Below are 19,935 nucleotides of genomic sequence, written 5' to 3' on the forward strand. Positions count from 1 at the left end.
TCTGACTTTCTTTTGTTAGCTACTTCATGTAATTTCTAAATTTTGGACTCACTTTCCCATTTTATTAACCATCTGGACCTAGAGCCATACCCTCAACCAGTGTACATCAGCACAGCTCCACTGGCTTCAGTGGAGTACTGCACATCTACACCAGCTGAGGAGCCAACTCCTGATCTTTTCCAGTCTCTCTCTCTCTCTCTCTCAATTCTTGATCACCGCTTGTTTTTCTTCAAATTTATTACTCATCCTCTTTCTTCTACCTCATCACTTACTCCTAAGGTTCATCTCTGCTCTCAGTTCCTCTTAATTTTGCCCTCTCCCTTCCTATACTCCTCCCAATCAATGCTTTACTGTTACTTCACTCTGGGCTTTACATCATTACTCCTGCTGTGGGCTCAGCATGGTCTCCCACACCTTGACTACTAAGTTCCCTCTCTCCTCCTTCAGCTCTCTCTTGAAAGCCTCTTCCTATCTTTAATCCTTCCTACAGTAAGCTGGTTTCTTCCACCACCAGAACTAAGGCCCACGTTTTGTTTTGCATGTGTTTGAGCACAGGCAGATAGAAAAACAAAACCAAACCACAGTTATTGCCTCAATTTTTTTTGTAAAGCACTGTGTACATTTATAGCACTAAATAAATCATAAAAATCACCACATGTGCTGCAAAATTAAAGTACATTGGGATGAACTACAAGCAAACTGGCACTCTCAAAACAAAAAAGTTTTGATTCTGACCTCTTAAATCGGTTTCTTAAAGTGACCTCTAGTTTGTGTCTCTGGTCTTTAATTTCATGTGAAATATAAAGGAACTTTTTTTAAATCAATAAACGAACAGTTAGGACTATTGCTTTAACATCTTAACAACATCTTTTGCTGGGATTCTTCTTAATATGCACCTAAGTGCTGAGCCTGCAATTGAATCTCTACTAAAGGGCTCTAGCACCTGTAGAACCCAGTAACTTCAATGATACTCCATGAAGTGTAAGGATCCACCCACGAGTGTCAAATTTCAAGATCAGGACCTTAAGAGACTGTCCTTTTTACAACACATAGAACAATGGGGCTACAGTAATACAAATAATAAAAGTGAAATACTGGCATCATGGAAATCAACAGCAAAAAGGTTGACTTCAGTGGAGTCAGGATTTCGCCCCAAGGCTAACAATGCAGAGCACACACTTGCTTTACTCTACTTGTGAGCAGTCCCATTGAAGTAACTGGGGCTCAGCAGGTTCAAGGGGGGAAATGGATCAACATTCATATTGTGCTCCCCATCAGTACCTGGCCCAGGCCCAGGAAGCTAATGATCCAACCAGCAGACCAAATTCGGTGACAAATCATGGTCACTTGCTAAGTGAGGCACATTGCACATACACTAAGACGACGACACAGGTTCAACAGTCCATCCATAGAGATTTAACTGCAGGACCAGGACCTGTTCATTCCTTCTTGGGCACCTGGCATTGGCCACTGTCAGAAGACAGGATACTGGGCTAGATGGACCTTTGGTCTGACCCACTACAGCCATTCTTATGTTACCAGGACCCTTCCATAGAATTGTAGCACTATCAGTTATAACTGGAGACACAGAAACTTAAATAAAAGCCACTTTCTCAGAAAAATAAATGTTTGTTTGTCCCAGAAGCACTGCCGCAGTCACTGTGGATTAAGAATACCTGGGAAATAAATGCAAGGTAAACAATTTGCCATTTTGTATCTGTGATTATGAAAAATAATAAGCTTAAAACCAGCCACACACCATTCTTCAGCAGGTATATCCAGTTTCTGGATAGCCAGCTATTTCAAAGAAAAATGTACCTCATGTTTTGAAACAAGATTAGCGACAACCCAGGATACATTGGGAGATGGCACCCCAGTAGCTTCACAGTACAGTGTAGTGCTCCTTCCTTCCACAATAGTGAGGTTATAAACACTCAAGTTCGCTGATGGTAAGCCTGTGACACAAGCAAAAAAATATGTAAGTGTTTGTGTTTGTCATAGAAATAGAGTGGATATTCAAATGAGCTGTTCAACTCTTTGACAGCAGTCTGTATGTAATCGAAAACTCTGCTTACTCAGCTAATCAGAGATTCATTGTGGTCAGATGCTATTTGGTAAAAAAAAAAAAAAATGCAAAGAACACATTTAGTACTACACAAGTAAAGTCCTTAAGCAGGGGTAGGGCTCTTCTCCACTCTATCAATCCACCTCCCTAGAAAAAGTAGAAAGGACAGTCAGCCTAACTTAGGCAATTAGAGCCTAACTCCAATTGCACCTTTGAAAATCACTCCTTCATTCTTGGGGGAAAAGAAGATACAACTTGCTTTTTTCATTTGTAGTGGTTTGCCTAATTAACACTGTGATGGTATTCCTAGCATACCCTGAGCTATATGTACGCTAAAGGGGAAATCTAACCCACATCATGATGCAGGGTCAGGGGAAAGAGTCCCAAAAACAATAGATTCAGAGTGGCTCCAGTCCACAAAGAGGTCACACACACATGTGGAACCCAGATCTTCAGAGACAAACTGAGCAGGAAGGGCAGGGGCTGTGGGCATGTCAAGGGAAGGAAGGGGCAGGGCCAGAGCAGCTCAAACTGTCCAGACCCTCTGCTCCTCAACTGTTTCAGGGCCATTTCTATGGTATGTCAGTCACAGGACTGAACTAGCTTCAGTGAAACAGCTACTTTGTGTCATTTGCTAGGAAGCTGCTCTAACTTTTGTCTGGATCAGGGCTGACTCCAAGAATCAGGGAGCCGGAAACTGATGCTTCATCCCTTTCACCTGCATCCCTTTCAGTGGTGCTCTGATGCAGGAGAGAATCTAGCTCCACACATCTATTATTGAGCAGATTTTCAGAAGAGTTCAGCTCCCAGAAGCTCCCTTTTAGGCACCCAAATGAAGTGGTCAAGTTTTTTGGTAGAGCTCAACACCCAAAACAATGGCTCTCAGACCAATAGGAGTTGTCATGTTTTGAGGACTTTCGAAAACAAGAACACTTCATTTAGGAGCCTAAACTGGAGTAGAACTCTTTTGAAAATATGGCCAGCAGTATAGTAAGCCAAAAATCAACTTGTCTTCAGGTACATGAGACATGACAAGTGTATTTTTCTGTCCTTCATAACTATACTTTTTTGCATTGAAAATAAGCAGTACACTGAAAACACAGGAGCTTTGTTATATGAGATTGTGCCATATAGAAAGATAACTTTAGCTTTGCCCTCACCACGATGCTCAGCTCAGCAGCAATCTTAGACATATTTTGTTTGCAATTTATCATCTCAAATATCCTGCACAGCAAAACAGCAGTATTAGTTATCTATTGTTTTGCAATGAGTTTTCTTTTTCTGCAACAAAGCTTCTCTATTTTTTTAATCAAGGTGGAGCAGTTTCCATCATGCACTTGCAGGTTTACAAGTTTAGCAAGGTGATTTTTTTTTTAATTATAAAGCCCCATAGTGAGTCCATTATATCTGATTTGTGTTAATTAGAGCACATTAATATGTTGGCCAAAAATTCAACAGAAACTTGAAATATCACTTGAAGTTTAATTAGTTCAATAAAAATGAAATGAAAAGTAGTAAAAGCAAAGGCAGGACAAATCATTTTCCAGGCACTGCTTTCTTGCCTAATAAGATTTGAAATCATCAGGAGTATACAATAACTGCTTAGGCAATTCTGCTAGTGCTTTAAGTAGTACTGTAATATGATTCTGATTATAGGCATCATGGGTTTCTTCTATTATGCTCACTTTGTAAATCATACATTGAAGTTTATTGAAACAGAGCTGGATGGCTGTATGCCTTGATGCAGTAATCTGTTAGCAAAGGTGCCCATCTGCTTTTGCTTGCCATGACTTCAAACCTCAGCAGTGTCTGTCACCCAGCCAGGCAGGAAACTAAACTAGATCTTAAGGAACATTTAGATATTAATTATGTTGGTTAGGGACCATGGAGGAGAAGTAATGAGATAATTTACCCCATGCAGACACCCTCACACACCAGATCTTAAAATTATTTGACTCCTGTGGTCATACCTGATTCTGGGAAAGAATTTTAGCCATCAAGGCCTTATTGCCCAGCTTCTTCCTAGCAGTATCTTTTCTGGACAAGACCAGCCTGACATCTCTCATGCCAAATTAAAACTACTCAAAGTGTGTCGCTGTTTGAGTTCACAGAGCTCCTAACACACACAGTTTCATATGAACCCTATTACATAAGCCAAAAAAAACAAACTTCAGTGTTGACCATTTACTGCACTACTTGGATTTCCATTACAATTTCAAGATGGCTTCTTGTCGTGCTTTTTGATTGTTGAACTGGGTGTGGAAGACAAAGCAGCATTTTAGCTACTCGCTAACTAACGCATGATGGCTGTATGCTCTTTCTAACTTTGCTACTGCTCGCTGAATTTGTATTATTTTATATAAAATGGGATGGCACCACTGTTACTATCAAGTGCACTATAAAGAACTTGGGAACTTAGGAATTGCCATACAAGATCAGTCCTGAGGAACATCTAGTCCGGTATCCCGTCTCTGATGATGACTAATGTTTCAGAGGAAGGTTAAAGAACCCCACACTAAGCAAATGGGGAGGGGGAGATCATCTCCCCCCAGGTCTCATCCTGATCTCTAATAGAGTGAGATTGGTTTAAGCCACAAAGCATGAGGGTTAATATCCCTTCCTAACTTCTTGTTAGTATTAATTATGATAATTCTGGATATTCATAATGTCCAATCTTATTTTGAATCTTGCTATATTCTTAGCCTCTACAACTGCAAGTAGCAACAAGTTCCACAGTTTAATTACACATTGTATGAAAAAAGTATTTCCTTTCATCAGTTTTGAATTTGCCACCTTTTCATTTAATTGAATATCCCCTTTTGGGAGGGGGGGTTATGAGACATGGAGAACAGGAGTTTTCTTTCCATTTCTTCTCTTGACCATTTGTTATTTTATACAGTTTTATCATGTCCCCTCTAATTAATCCCAACTATTCATACAAAATGATGGGGTCCAAATTAGCTGAGATCTTGGAGTCATTGAGTACATGTTTTCAGAGAACTATCCACAATGTGCAGTGGCAATGAAAAAAAAAAGCTAACAGAATGTTAGGACCCATTAGGAAAGGGATAGGTAAGCCTGAAAATGTCATAATGACACTATGCAAATCCATGGTACACCCACATCTTGAATACTGTGTGCAGATCTGGATGCCCCATCTCAAAAAAGATATTGGAAATGGAAAAGGTACAGAGGAGGGCAACTAAAATGATTAGGGCTATGGAACAGCTTCTATATGAGGAGAAATTTAAAAAGCTGGGACTTTTCAGCATGAAAAAGAGATGACTAAGTGAGGATATGATAGAGGTGTATACAATCTTGACTGTGTGGAGAAAGAGAATAAGGAAATGTTTATTTACTCCTTCACATAAGACAAGAACTAGGGTCACCCAATGAAGTTAATAGGCAGCAGATTTAAAACAAACAAAAGGAAGTACTTTGTCACACAATGCACAGTCAACCTGTCAAACTCTTTGCCAGGAGATGTTCTGAAGGCCAAAACTATAACAGGGTTCAAAAAAGAACGATATAAGTTTATGGAGGATCGGTCCATCAATGGCTATTAGCCAAGATTGGCAGGGATGCAACACCATGCTCTGAGTATCCCTAGCCTCTGTTTCCCAGAAGCTGGGAGTAGACAACAAGGGATGGATCATTCGATGATTGCCCAGTCAGTTCATTCCCTCTGAAGCATCTGGCATTGGCCACTGTCAGAAGACAGGATACTGGGCTAGATGGACCATTGATCTGACCCTTATGTTCCTTTCTAAGTTAAGCTTTAACAATCTTTTCAACCTCTCTTTATGTGATTTTTTCCAGACCCTTGATCATTCTCCTATCCTCCTCTAATTCTGAAATATCCTTTTTTGAGATGGAGCGACCACTGTCACACACACACACAGTATTGCAGATGAGGATGCACCATTGAGTAATAAAATGGTGTTATGTTTTCTCCATTATTCATCATGCTTCCTAACATCTAATTTATTTTGTGACCAGACCTGCACACTGAGCAGAGTTTTTCATTGAGCTACCCACAGTGATATCCCCGTCCCTTTCCTGAACTTATACAAGGTTTTAAAGTAACTGTAAAGTACAGGAGTAGTACAACTTTTTCCTTTAATGTACATTTATAAACAATGAATTTTGTTTGCCATCATGTTGCCCATTCACTTAGTTTGGTTAAGTCTCTCTAATATTCCCCACAATCCCCTCTGGTCACAACAAACAGAAGCCACCAAAGCCCTAAAATATCACAAAAAAGAGCCATAAAACTCACCTGAAAAGAAACAGTAAAAGCCTCTCTAGCTTAGGGTTTTGTAAAGTGACTACCACTACAGCATCTAAAAATGTAGAGAAATTTTCACTATTTTTGTAATTTTGCTAATTGCCAATAGTAAAACATTACAGGAAGATAAAGAAAGGTACATTAATCCAAACAAGGCTCACTGATGACAAAAAGTTGAAAGTGCTCTATACTATATGAGAATTTTCTTTCAGATATGGGCCCTGATCCCAAAGATGTAATGAATGTGAACAAACCAGTCGAATTCCATGTGAGCAACTTCAGGCAAGGGAATAATCCCATGGAACTCGACCAGTTTGTTCAGGGTCAGGGGTTGCTAAATATAATTTTAAAGTACAAAATGTAGAATAAAAAGTAAAAGTACGATGTCTAAATTTTCACTAACTAACATAAAATTAAATCATAGTAAACTTTTATTCAGAACTAAGCATGCCCTTTCACTGGTCCACATGGGTCCAATTTAATAGATTTCATTTAATAATTAAACTCATTAGTTTTTTGGGTTTTTTTGGCCCTTTCTTATCAGTCATACCATGGTATATTGTTTCCCTAGAGCAAGTGCTTTGTGCCCCAAAAAGAGTACAGCACCTGTTATAAAGAACATTAGACTGAACATCCTAATTATACAATTAGAGCAATTGTGTAACTTGGAATTATGTAATATGTACATAATAACTAAGCGATTCTAGCTGAATACTGTACAGCATATGGAAAAGTAGTCTGTGCAATATATTCAAGGCAATAAAACTTTACTTCCACAGATAGTTCTTGGATTAAACGATGTCAAAAAATACCTTCTATTAATCATGAGCACATATGGGCATATTGACTTCAAGTGAGTTGCACCACCCATGGGAACAGTACTGAGCTCTTCATCCCTATACAAAATCCTTGGACAGCAAAACTAACTGAGACACTCATTCGTAAAAGGAATAATTTACCTCCATAGGCTCCATTAGTGTGCATTTATTACCTGAAGCCACATTACAAAGGGACAGTCAAACTCTGGTGGTACAGTAGAACCTCAGAGTTACAAACACCTTGGGAATGGAGGTTGTTCGTAACTCTGAACCATAGGTGCTGACTCCATGGGTGCTCTGGGGCTGAAGCACCCACAGGAAAAAAAACAGTGGGTGCTCAGTACACACCAGCAGCCCTGCAGATCTGCTCCTGCCCCTCCCCCCAGCCATGATTATCTGTTCATTAGGGGGAGGAGTGGGAGCAGGGGCTTGGGGAAAGGGGCGGAACCAGGGCCTGGGATGGAGTTGAGTAAGTCAGTACCTATGCTCTGAACAAAACTTTACCGTTCTTTCAAAAGTTTACAACTAAATCTTGACTTAATGCAGCTTTGAAATTTTACCATACAGAAGAAAAATGCTGCTTTCCCTCCCACCCACCCACCCTCCCTTTTTTTAGTAGTTTACATTTAAACACAGGACCGTACTGGCTTTCTTTCTTTTTTGGTCTCTGCTGCTGCAGGGTTCCAAATGAGGTGTGTGGTTGACTGGTCAGTTTGTAACTCTGGTGTTCGTAACACTGAGGTTCTACTGTTAGACAGTCATGCCACCCATCTCTCTACAGTGCATAGCTAGCAGTACTTCAACAAAGGCAAGAACCAATACTTCGGTTGAAATTTTCAGAGATGCACTGGGGACTGTGCTACTCAACTCCCTGTGAAATTAATGGAACTCATGTAGCTAAATCCTTCAGCCAGCCTTGAAAATCATATTAATAGTACTTAGCACTCATGCATGCACACACATAGACATAGACATTTTGCGTGTGTGTACGTAGTGTTTTTAAGGTGAAATCCTGGCTCCACTGAAGTCAATGGTAAAACTTACACTGGCTTCAATGGGATCTCTCCCTATATGTTCTAACAATGTGATAAGCACTAACTAATGAATATTCCAATCTGAACCCATGCTCTGTGGCCGACCTCTGTCTCAGTAATAGTACAGCCATGTTCAACCTATTACTGAGACAGGGGTCAGCCACAAAATCTGAGTTCAGATTCAGAGCTACATTTTTGTTGCTGTTGAGGTATGAAACCTGAGGAGTTGTGCCATATCACTGGACAGATTTTCAGTTTGACTTATGATATTAGTCATGATAATTTGGACATTTGTAGCACCACCAGTGATGTAATGATGTTCTCTGATAGCAGAAGAGTTGAGAACCTGAGCCTAAGTTGTGACTCTTGTAAGGATCTGACTATAATTTCACTTTTTTGTTTTTATTTCTCCTATTATGATAATTTACAACCACCACCAATGTACCTGAGCACAGAAATACAAAAAGCCATACAGAAAAGTTTCACCTTATTAATATCAACCCACATTCTGTGATCCTTTATGGAGCAGAACTCTATTGCCAAATTCCCACTGAAGTGAACTGGAGATTTGTTCATTTAAAGTCTGCAGCTCTTAGTCTGCAGACTTTAAAAAGGGTGATGTTAGGCAGCAGAACACAAAAAGTGTTCTTTAACTACTGGTTTCCGAAGCACCAAGTTTCCTACCAGGTTCAAGATATATGTTCAAACCTCAGTCTCTGAGCTGGGAACAATGTTTCTCCATAACTACCCTTCTAGCCAGGGGAGGAGCAGAGATGATGGGCTCTGAAAAGACCTGGAAGGACCATCAGCCAGCATACCAAAATAGGATTTGCCTTGTGATAAGAACAGAGATTTTGCTGGGGAGGAGGGGGAAAACTGATATTCAAAGCATTTCTCACAAGCCAATTTATATCTGGCCTTCATTGAGGTCTTTTTAGTCCATAGCTGGAATCTCCTGAACCATCTTCTCAATACAGCTCTCAGTCACAGACTGATGAGCTTAATATGGGAACCAATAATCACCTATTATACAGTATTTAAACTTGTACAACATATTTTCAATACCCCCTGCTTTACAGATATTCTCTACAGTTCAGGGTGTACAATGGGCCCAAACCCAGCCTTGCTCACCACACACAAGTTCCCAAAGCTATTCACTGTTGCTCACTGCATTCTTCATACCGGCAGGAGATTCCCCCCACATGTGAGCATAAGATTTGCTCTTAAGTGCAACACCTGCAGCAAATATTTTAACTTGCTATTCATTTTATTCAGTCAATCACATTGTTTGGAGGATGGATGTGGCACTGGTCAAGAAATAAGAGAATATGGCTCCTCAAATTACAACGTACCTTTCCTGGCTGAGGATTAGAAAATATAAAGAAATATATTTTATTCAAAACAAAAATTGAACAAAATTGGATAAATTCAGTTAAGATTTGACCAGTTTCCAGAACACAAGCTAAAATCCTGAAAAAATATTTTACATATATGTGCGCGCACACTTTAGGCTTGCATGGGCTTAAAAACAAGGCAAAAGTTGTTGTTGTTTTTTCCCCTGAATTGGGCATAAATCTGGGAATTGCTGATAATATGATGCACCTGTTGTGTTGCATTTAGCAACCAGCTGCAGTCAAGAAATTGTGAGCTAAATTCAGCCATGGGGTAAGTGGGTACATTTCCAATGAAATCAACAGAAATACCATGCGGGAGTCAGCTCTGCTATGCCTCTACAGCATTGAAAACAGGATACCCCTACAAGATTACATGCAAAGCATTAGCTACACTAAATAGAAAGAATTATCTCCATTCTCCCTCCCTTTGTGGCTGCAAAGTCCCACCTTTGTTCACATTTAAAGATCCAAAAGATAGAAATATCTCAAAGAGCCTTTCACAGAGCTTCTTCCAAGGAGACAGTCGCTCCCATCCATTTCCCACGAGAGCCTCAGACAGACCAGAGCACTCAGCGCTGCTGTCAGCAGTCTCTCCACCTTGCTTCTCCAAAGCAATCAAATGAATTCAAGGCAGCTGAGCTGGGTAAAGCAGACAGAAGCCTTCACAGGTGAATTGAGAGCTCTGCTAACAATTTTAATGGAAGCTAATGAGGGCTGGATTGATAGAGTGCAAACCTCTGGAAAAGGACTTCTTGTACAGCAGTTGCTATTTAAAAACACATATAGTATGGAGCAGTAAAATGTTCATTCTGCTCTACCTGCAATATTTTCTATTCCTATAATTAGGAATACTGAAAATACAGCTGTAAAGTCAAACACTTCAGTATGACAAACATGGAGCTTTTGAACTTTTTAAGTCTGAGGAACAGGACCAGGCAAGATGTTTACAATCAGACAGAATAGTCTCACACACTTGATATCAAGTGTGCATGTTCCTGAAGGCAAAGTCCTGACCCAGCCTCCATTTTGTAAGGATTTAAGAGAGTCATTTCTTTAGAATGTTGGAAAGGAGGTAGCATCAGTCTTTATCTAGTTACATTACAAGGATGAAATAATAATAATACCTAGATCTTACAAAGCGCTTTTCATAAGTACATCTCAAAGTGGATAAGTATCATTATCACCATTGTACAGGTGGGGAAACTGCAACACAAGGGTTAAGTGGCTTGCCAAAGGTCACCCCACAGTCCTGTTGCTGAATGAGGAGTAGAACCCTGGTCTCTGAAGTCTCAATCCAGTTCTCTACCCAGCAGAACACACTACTTTCCCTGCTTCCCCTAAATATTCCTATTTCTTTGTTCTATGGCTATTATAAAATACTTCCCTCTCAAACTAACTGAGAGCGAAAGTCACAGTTATGGAATGCAATGTTTTTACATTGTGAGGGGCAGATTTTCAACAGTGCATGTACAATAATGTGTGTTTAATTTTGCTCACACACAACCCCTGATTTACACAGATACATAGGTTTGTGCATGAGAATAATCTAGATTTGCATATATGCATCAGAGTTAGTACATGCAAAAGTTAGGTACATACACTTTTGAAAGGTCTGGTTCCTACTTTCTCCCTCCCTCCTGACAAGAAGCTTCATAGATAAACCATGGTAGACAACTCACTTATTTTCATTTAAAAAGCTCCTAATAATGAAAAATGTTTTAATTAAGTTCAACTGCATAAGAAAACGTAACTAAACTTCAGAGTTACAGTGTAAACCCTGTTGCTGTCAAAACTCTCATACAAACCATTATACATGCAGATCTTGATCATAGATAAGAATTAAAACTCAGTACCAAGAGAATAAAAATAGTTTGTCAGCATACATCATGCATAATAGCTATTACTAGGATCCAAAGTAAATAATACAGAATAGAGGGTGAATGAATATTCTGACAGGTAACACAGAGAGAATGTTTATGACATTTTTAAAAAGCCAAATAGTTTTGCTTGTTATGTTCTACTTTTGTCAGCCTTATCTGTGAAGTTTGACTGATAATGGAAAAGATTTCAACACTCATTGGATTATGCCTTTTCTTGCTCTTTTGAACTATGCTGTGTTGTGACAGCCTAAGAGCCAATGCCTATTTTATTGATTCACTAATATTATTACATCTTTTCTATTATTTAAACAAATAATCATGCCAATCTTTCAATCTGGTTTCATTTTCTCCCTAACATCTAAAATCCATAATGTCTCCCATTCTGTTCCTAACAAAACTTTCTAGCTTGGTATTTCTCATATTTATTTACCTTCAGAATAGAAATCCATCACAATGCCATTTCCACAGTCTGGAGTAAAGCCTGCATGAGTCTAATTTATTTAGAACTATCTTAACACTTGCCTATACAAATTACTGGAAAAGGGCTTCCTGGACACAGCAAGAAATGAGCAAACTGGCTTTTAGATCTTAATTGCAAACAAGGAGCAGCACCTTCTAAAATTCTGTCAATTACATAATGCAAGTTAAGAAGAGCAAAGCCAAATCTCTGCTGGAAGATTTACAATACTAAGTACAAGAGAAAAGAGTCAGCCTCTTCTCCATATGAAAACAAAAATCCTGTTATTAAGACACATTTTGGGCCCAATCCTGCAGTTCTTAGTTAGATAAGCTGCCCTCAACTGACAGATTGTATCCATACACAAATTGTGATGCCTACTATCACAGTTCAGGGCAATAGCACCTGGATTCCCCTTTTATGATTCCTCAAGGGCACCCTCTCTAAGCTCCCAGCTCCTCAGCTGTCACCTCACTTGGGTAGAGATCTATATCTCTCCCACTCCTGACAGGGGTTTTTCTAGGCTGCACAGGATCCTCCTTACACTGTGATATCCCAGCAAGCCAGACTGCCTAAACAGGCCAGCATCTGTGCTTTGCTTTCTCTTCAAAGGCTGTAAACAGATAAATTGCCAGCAGTTATGCCACACAGCTCTTTATAAGCAAGCATATTTATTCTTAAGGCGAAAGCTTAACTGAGGAAACATACTGAAACAATAAAAGAACTTACATTCATGCTAAAAACTTAAAGAGGTCACCCCAGTTCCAACCTCAGGCTCTGGCAGGTGTCAGTCCTTCCAACGCCTCCCAGAAAGGACTGGGGACCTCCTTGGACAGAAGGTCCTATCCATTTGCCAGATCAAAAAGATGGCTTTGAGCCAGTTTAAACTCAGGATATTTATCCAGGAGTTCTTCCTTTGTCTGTTGGTCTCTAGAGAATCTACTTTGAACTAGTATAAGTAAGACTCACCAGGAGGTAGTACCTCTCGGGAGGGGGGGGGGTTACAACTTGGCTGATTTTCCTTAATTACCACCCATTCGTTTCAGTTCCTGTAGAAGTTGGGGTAGCCCTCCCCCATGCAGAGGAACACAGTCATAGATGAACCATTCATTTAAAATAATGGACCCCAAAGGGTTGCAATGTTTGTCCCATATACACCACAAAGTAGTTACATACAATCCAGGTCCACGTACCTGGTAAACTCAATACCATAAGTCTTTCAAGGTCATTGCAGGAAATTGTCATATCTGGCACAGCTACATCAAATAAATTAGGCTTTTGTGCTCTGAAAATCTGCCCAAGAAACTGACTAGGATACACAACCAGTTGCAAGGAAAAAATAACTTGCAGTGAAGTGGCATGATATAGTAAATATGCAAAACTGGAAGGATAATCAAAATAAATAGATGGATCAAACACACTGCTATGTGCAATATAAGATCTTTGATTAGGTAGATTAGTCATACAAGGAAGAACAATGTTGAGAGTCTAAGACCAGTGGCAGAAACAGAGGCATTAAATGTGAGTGAAAGAAAATTATTTCTTTACTACCTATACAGTGCAAACACTGGTAAACAGGTGACTCACTGTACAGTTTTAAATCTGTTCATTTCAATACTGAATACAGAAAAATATCCCAAATTTGATCTTTTGATCAGAGGTCAGAAAAAGGACTTCATTGTCAGTAGTTCTTATCGGCTTTCACCATAAATGTGGATTATGGAAGTTCAACTCTAAACTAAAATTAAATTGCAACTAGCTTTTAACCAGTCCATCAATGAACATTTCAACTACATTAACAAGTACAGTGCCACAGAACCTCACAAATTCTCACTTCACTGATCAGCAAACCAGAGAATTCTAACCAAGAAATCATTTATTAGCAGCACACAGTAGCAAGGTGCCCTATTACCAAGACTTGTACAGCTTACACTACAGAATGCTTACTGGTATACTATTAAATATTACCATCAATAACTAATGGCACCTGCCAGAATAAATTAATAAAATACTTTGTCAGACAGTGTCCTCAATTTTTATCTAAAATCAAACTTGTTTGCTTAGTTGCTGATTCAGAAAATTAACCAATCTGTTGTGATGAATGTAGTAGTAGTCATTAGGGCAAATTAGCAAGGTTTTACTCTGTTAGGTGACAATATAGCTTACAAAGGCCTGAGCACCCACAAAACCTATCAAAGTCAAAAGAAAGGGTAGGGAGTAGTTAATTCACAGGAAGAGGAAGAAAACAGTAAACAATGTACATTTATTACTCCACCAAAACCAAAGGTTTCATTCTTCCTATAGTTAGATAACAATTAGCCTCTGTTAACTTACATTTTGTTAGAAAATGAAGCAGACTAACTTCTTTAGAAAAATATCTGCAGGGATTAAAGATATGGTTAAGGATCAAAGATATGGTTTCTGATTTTCAAAGAGGGAGCCACAGCTACAGTCTATGGAACTGTGGGTTTTCTGAAAATTATGTCCATACAAACCTAAGCAATGTAAAATAAGAGATACTCTTAAAACAGTAGCTGAATACATGATTTCTTAAGAGTTTCAGAATGCAGGTTGTGCTCACATGGATGTTGTGATTTGTCTCCTTTAAGTGTGTCTGCTACATTCCTGGGAGATGGCAGACTTAGCATTTATATCACACTCTGGATTTGTTTGTGTAGTGTCACCCAAGGGAGTAAACTGTAATGCCATGTCACGGTACAAATGTTCACTTAGGGCTGAGCTAAGAGTTAAAGAGAAACACAAGTCTATCCATAATCAAGTTTAAGTTCCATGCACAAACATGAACATCAGAACAGGTACATGAACAATTTGTGGTCCTGTGTTGCTGTGCACACAATCACCCCTTGTCCTCTTCTCCAGGGTCTCCAACCCCCTTTCCTCCTCCTCCTGCTCTAGTGTAGACCATTTGCAGTGGCCTTTGGAAGGGCCACCAGATTCGCCAATGGCTCCCCCGATCTTGCAAAGCTCTCTTATGTGGCAGGAGGCACACCTCCCACACACAAGGCACACAAGCTGAGAAACACACCCAAACTTGCTGCAGTCACTCAATGACTCAGTGAAAGTCCCATGATCTTTAGTGCTGGGAACTCAGAAAACTGTGGAGTTAAGGGAATCTCTAGTTACCAGGACGGTTCTAGCTAAGGATTATGGCTCTGACCAGCTACAGTAGAACAGGGACTGTTTTGGCTTCCAGCATTTCGCGCCACACTCTTGCCTTGTGCCTACTACCCAGGGCCGGCACTTCCATTTAGGTGACCTAGCCAGTCTCCTAGGGCACCAGGATTTGGGGGGGCGGCAATTCGGCAGCAGGAGGTCCTTCCGCGCTCCGGGTCTTCGGCGGCAATTCTGCAGCGGGTCCTTCACTCGTTCCAGGACCCACCGCCAAAGTGCCCCGAAGACCGGGAGCACGGAAGGATCCCCGCCTAGGGCGCCAAAAATCCTGGCGCTGCTTCTCCTACTACCCCTAGTCCTTCCAAAAACCTGGAAGATGCAACAGCTCTCCCTCAAGCCCCTCAAAGCAGAGCAGCCAAGTTCAGCAGCTGCTGAAGAGAGATTTGCTCAGCGGTGGACTGAGATTACACAGTACTTCAAAGAGATTTGTATTTTGCATCTCATGTTGCTTTTCCCCTGCACTCTTGCCCATCTCTTCCCTTCTTCATCCACTGACACTGCTGGCAACATGGGAGAGCTACTAAATACTAGGATGCTCTTGCTCTCCAATCACAAAGCGCTCTCTGCTCTGCTTGACACACATAGCCATGACAGGAGCATGTACTCATCAGCATCTATAGGAAACAGAGCATTCATCTGATTTCTACCCCATTCTCCTCCCTGGTTATGGGTTTCAGGCCCAGCTGGGAGTGCTGAGAAGAAGAGCAGTTTGGTGTTGTGAATCACTCACAGAAAGGTTAGAGCTGCAGAGGGCAGAAACAATAGAAGGAAGAAAGGCAGAGTTTATTTCTACCTTCTTCGCGTCCCCCCTCCAATTCGCTCTTCTTTGCCTCTTTCCCTATCCAAATCTATCCACTGGGTGTTGCCCTGCCCTGCCCTCCTTCCTTCTTTTCCTCCATGCTTGCTTCATTCTGCTCTCTCTCTGCCCATCAAGGAAAACAAAATGAAACTTACTATCTGCTAGTGAGTTGCAATTTGAGTCAGAAACAATTGTGCTCAGGCAGGGCCGGCGCTTCCGTTTAGGCGACTTAGGCAATCGCCTAGGGCACCAGGATTATTGAGAGGCGGCATTTTGCCAGGGGGGCAGCAGGCAGCTCTGGTTGACCTGCCGCAGGTGTGCCTGCGGAGGGTCCGCTGGTCCTGCGGCTCTGGTGGACCTGCCGCAGGCATTCCTGCGGAAGGTCCACTGGTCCCACGGCTCCGGTGGACCTTCCGCAGGGACGCCTGCGGCAGCTCCACCAGAGCCGCGGGACCAGCGGACCCTCCGCAGTAACGCCTGCAGCAGGTCCACCGGAGCCACGGGAGCAGCGCACGGGGCAGCGAAATGGTCGTGCGCCTAGGGCGCCAAAAACACTGGCGCCAGTTCTGTGCTCAGGAGAGGAATCAAGCCCAACTGGTCCACCTGCCACAAGGTCTGAGGCTAAGGAATAACTTTTTCCAACTAGTAAGAAGTGTTCTAGGACCCAGTGGAAGGAAGCAACTGAAGCAAGGAGATGAGAATTATCATACATCTCCTCAAACCAGTGGAGATTGGTATTTTGCCAAATGCTGCGAACTAAAACCTGCAGAGTCTGCTTCACCTAACCCATACAAAGTGGACTCTGCAGGGTTTCCCTCACTCTGTTTGCACACAGTTACTGATATCTGCATGGAAAAATACAGGATTATTAGCTTGTGTGTTTTCCTTTTAAACAGGCACAATTTATAGCCTGAGTTTTGAAAATGTGATGCTAATAACATTCATTTTTAAAGGAAAATAAAGATTCTATTAATCTAGGGATTCTGTGAAAGCTACAAATGATATTTTTAAGTTAGGTAACATTTTGGGTCTGTTCACCTTCAAAGCATCCTTTTCAATTTAATGAATATATATACCATTTCTATATTTAGATATTTTATTCTGATGCATTTCTGAGCAATAGTTTATTTTAAAAGATTTTTTTCTAAAAAAAAAAAAAAACATTCTAACTAAAGCTCACAGTATTAATCCACAAGGTATAAAGAGTCAGAGGGACCTTCTCCTGAGATTTCATATAGTGGTAAATATATCATCTTGAAGCCAAGAGCTGAAACCATGGTTGCTTTTCCTGCCTGGCAATAACTTAACTTCATAATTGTTTTACTTTAAAGTATATTACCGCAGTTGGGGATCTGCATGTCCGAAAGGGGTATCCTCTTGTTGTTGTCATTTATGCAGTAAAAATCCTGAGTTTCTGGGTTAGAAAACTTGGTCTCCTGAAATATCTTGATCCACATAACATCACAGGAACACTTGAACGGATTGTCCACTAGAATCCTATAGCAAAAATGAAATCATTTTAAAAAATCAGTTGACATCATGTGTCTAGAAACATTGCTGTGCAGGTTTTTGGTTTGTTTTTAAATGTCACTCCAAGTGCAGCCTAGAAGCAAAATACTTTGCTTAATAAAATTAGGGAGCCAGATCCTCAATAGTATAAATGGCTATATCTCCACTGAAGTATTAATCTATAATCAATTTATCCAGCTAAAGATCTGGACCATGGTGCTTATCACAGATGAGATACCACACACAGGGACAGATTCTGATCTCAGTTTCACCCGTGAAGTGACTCCATTCACTTCAATGAAATCATTTTGGATTTTTACCAGTTAAATGGAGATCAGAATCTGTTTCATAGTGGATTTTGATCTACTGATTTATAAAGTAAACTCCTGAAAAGACTTCATCGCTGTATGTGGTGGACTGTTTATGGACGCATTCAGTTCCATATTATGATTAAAGTTTAACAACTCTAGTTGTAAACAAGAATTTCACACACCTTTAAGAAGAAATCATTCATATGACTCTGGAAGATGACACAGTGAAAGGCTTTAACTAATATCAACCAGAACCTAACTAAAAAAAGGGCTGTAACCGACTATATAAACACTACACAACTATACAGCACACTATATGGAACTTCAATCAGAGTTTAGCCCATCTACCTGATTCTAATTTCAATACTCATGAAAACCTTAGCCCAATGTAATGTGATGAAGCCTGAATGAAGTATAACGGAGACAATCCAAATGCCTGACTCAGAAATGGTCCAGGATTTCATCTTTTCTCCTAAAAGCACAGGTGAGTTCCAACTGATAAATTTGTCAGCGCTTCTTTGTGACCCCTAAAGACATTCCATTATAAAAAGAGTAATGAAACTCCACAAATGACCATGATGCACATAAGCTATATTCTAGTTGCCCACAAAATCTGTTGCCTTAAGCATTGAAAGCTGCACTATCATTATTAGGCAGCAATTTAAAATGTCAAATTTGTAGAAAATCAAGACAAACCCATGAGTCAGTTTCTCAGAAAAGTAACAGGTTTCCCCAAGTTTCACACATAAAGGTGCAAGTACACTGTAGCTGGGAGTGTGCCTCCCAACTCAGGTAGATAGATATGAATTAGCTATTTGACCTAGCATTCTAAAAATAGCAATGTAGCCAGAGGTAACAGGGGTGTCAGCTCAGGGTGCATACCTAGGGTTCTGGGTGGGTTTGTACTCAGGTGGCTAGTCCAAGCTGCCACTCATGCTAAAACCATCAACACAGCTTTTTTTGGCACACTAGCTCTGCTTGAGCTAGTGTGGGTCTGTCTACCTGAGCTGTAACACCTTTTGTGGATAATTTATATCCACAAGTGATCCAGCTGATTTCAATGGCACTACTTGTGTGAATAAGAATTACTTTTTAAAAATCTCTCTTTGGTTAATAATAACCAAGCAACCATTTTCTTCCATTGTTTTAAATGTGATTTAACTTCCCACGGGAGTCACACCATGGTGACATTCTGCAGAAAGGGGAGGAATAGAAGCATGATTGTCCCTTCCATGCACTTACTGGCTCAGTGAGTAGCAATTAACATTTTCATCTCATTTGCTGTAATTCTGCAGTTGCAACTACAATTTTGTTTTTAAAGCAGAATCCTTTCAAAGCAGCTTCTTATTTCCCTTCTCCCCATAGTCTGGAGAATATCTTTCACCGCATGCCTTTCACCCTGGCTTGAAATTTCATTCACTTACACTTTGAGTTAAGTGTCTTCTATCAAAAGTCAGATTTAAAGCAAGCTTCTCACAGAGCACACCCCACCTCTTCCTTAGCTCACTGTCTCTTCCACTTCCTTGCTTTTCCTCTCTCACCTTCATCCATTCTGTCCTCCTCACTTTGCCACTACCAACTCTATATCCTCCTCTGTCCCCACCAACCCTGTTCCCACATGCCTTCTCACCTCTACAAATACCTGTCTTACCTCTACATCCTGTCTCTCTATCTTCTTATATGGACCCTCAGCACTGTAGTATCTAACCACCTCAAACATTAATCATTTATCCTTGCAACGCGCTATGAGGTAGGGAAGTAATATTCTTCCATTTTTCCTAAACGTGGCTCACTCTCAACATCCATTTCCTCTGTCCCAGCTCCCAAACTGCTGAATGCCTATGACATAAATCCCACAATTACAGTACAAATGTATTCTCTCCTACTCCACTTCTCCCAAATGCTTTGCCATTAAGCACTACTTTCCTACCCGCATGGAACTGAATTCCCATAACCCTTCATTGAACTGAATTCCCACAACCTCTCCTGCTTATTTAGAATCTTCAATTCCCTCCTACAGTCCACATCTTGAGCCCTCTTCTTCCTTTGCACAGGATCACACTAACATCTTCAAAAAGATCAACATGATTCACTGTGATCTCACTGAACTAACTTGTAAATTACTACCTTTTGCACCTTCAAATCCCTTTCAAAACCAGTTCAACCATGACACCTATAAGAAATTGGT

At 40.5% G+C, this 19,935-nt stretch overlaps 1 protein-coding gene across 5 annotated transcripts in view; it reads right to left on the minus strand.

The window, feature by feature from the left end:
• NTRK2 (neurotrophic receptor tyrosine kinase 2) overlaps window positions 1-19,935 on the minus strand; it is a 288,034-nt gene that overhangs the window by 235,470 nt on the left and 32,629 nt on the right. For all 5 annotated transcript variants that reach the window (XM_050945743.1, XM_050945742.1, XM_050945744.1 and 2 more), the window contains exons 5-6: window positions 17,267-17,424; window positions 1,819-1,955 (exon numbers count right to left, since the gene is read on the minus strand). In XM_050945743.1, coding sequence (XP_050801700.1) covers window positions 1,819-1,955; window positions 17,267-17,424 — 295 coding nt within the window. The remainder of the gene's footprint in view (window positions 1-1,818; window positions 1,956-17,266; window positions 17,425-19,935) is intronic.

Source organism: Gopherus flavomarginatus, chromosome 3, assembly GCF_025201925.1.
Source record: "Gopherus flavomarginatus isolate rGopFla2 chromosome 3, rGopFla2.mat.asm, whole genome shotgun sequence".
In the NCBI taxonomy this organism is placed as follows: Eukaryota; Metazoa; Chordata; order Testudines; family Testudinidae; genus Gopherus; species Gopherus flavomarginatus.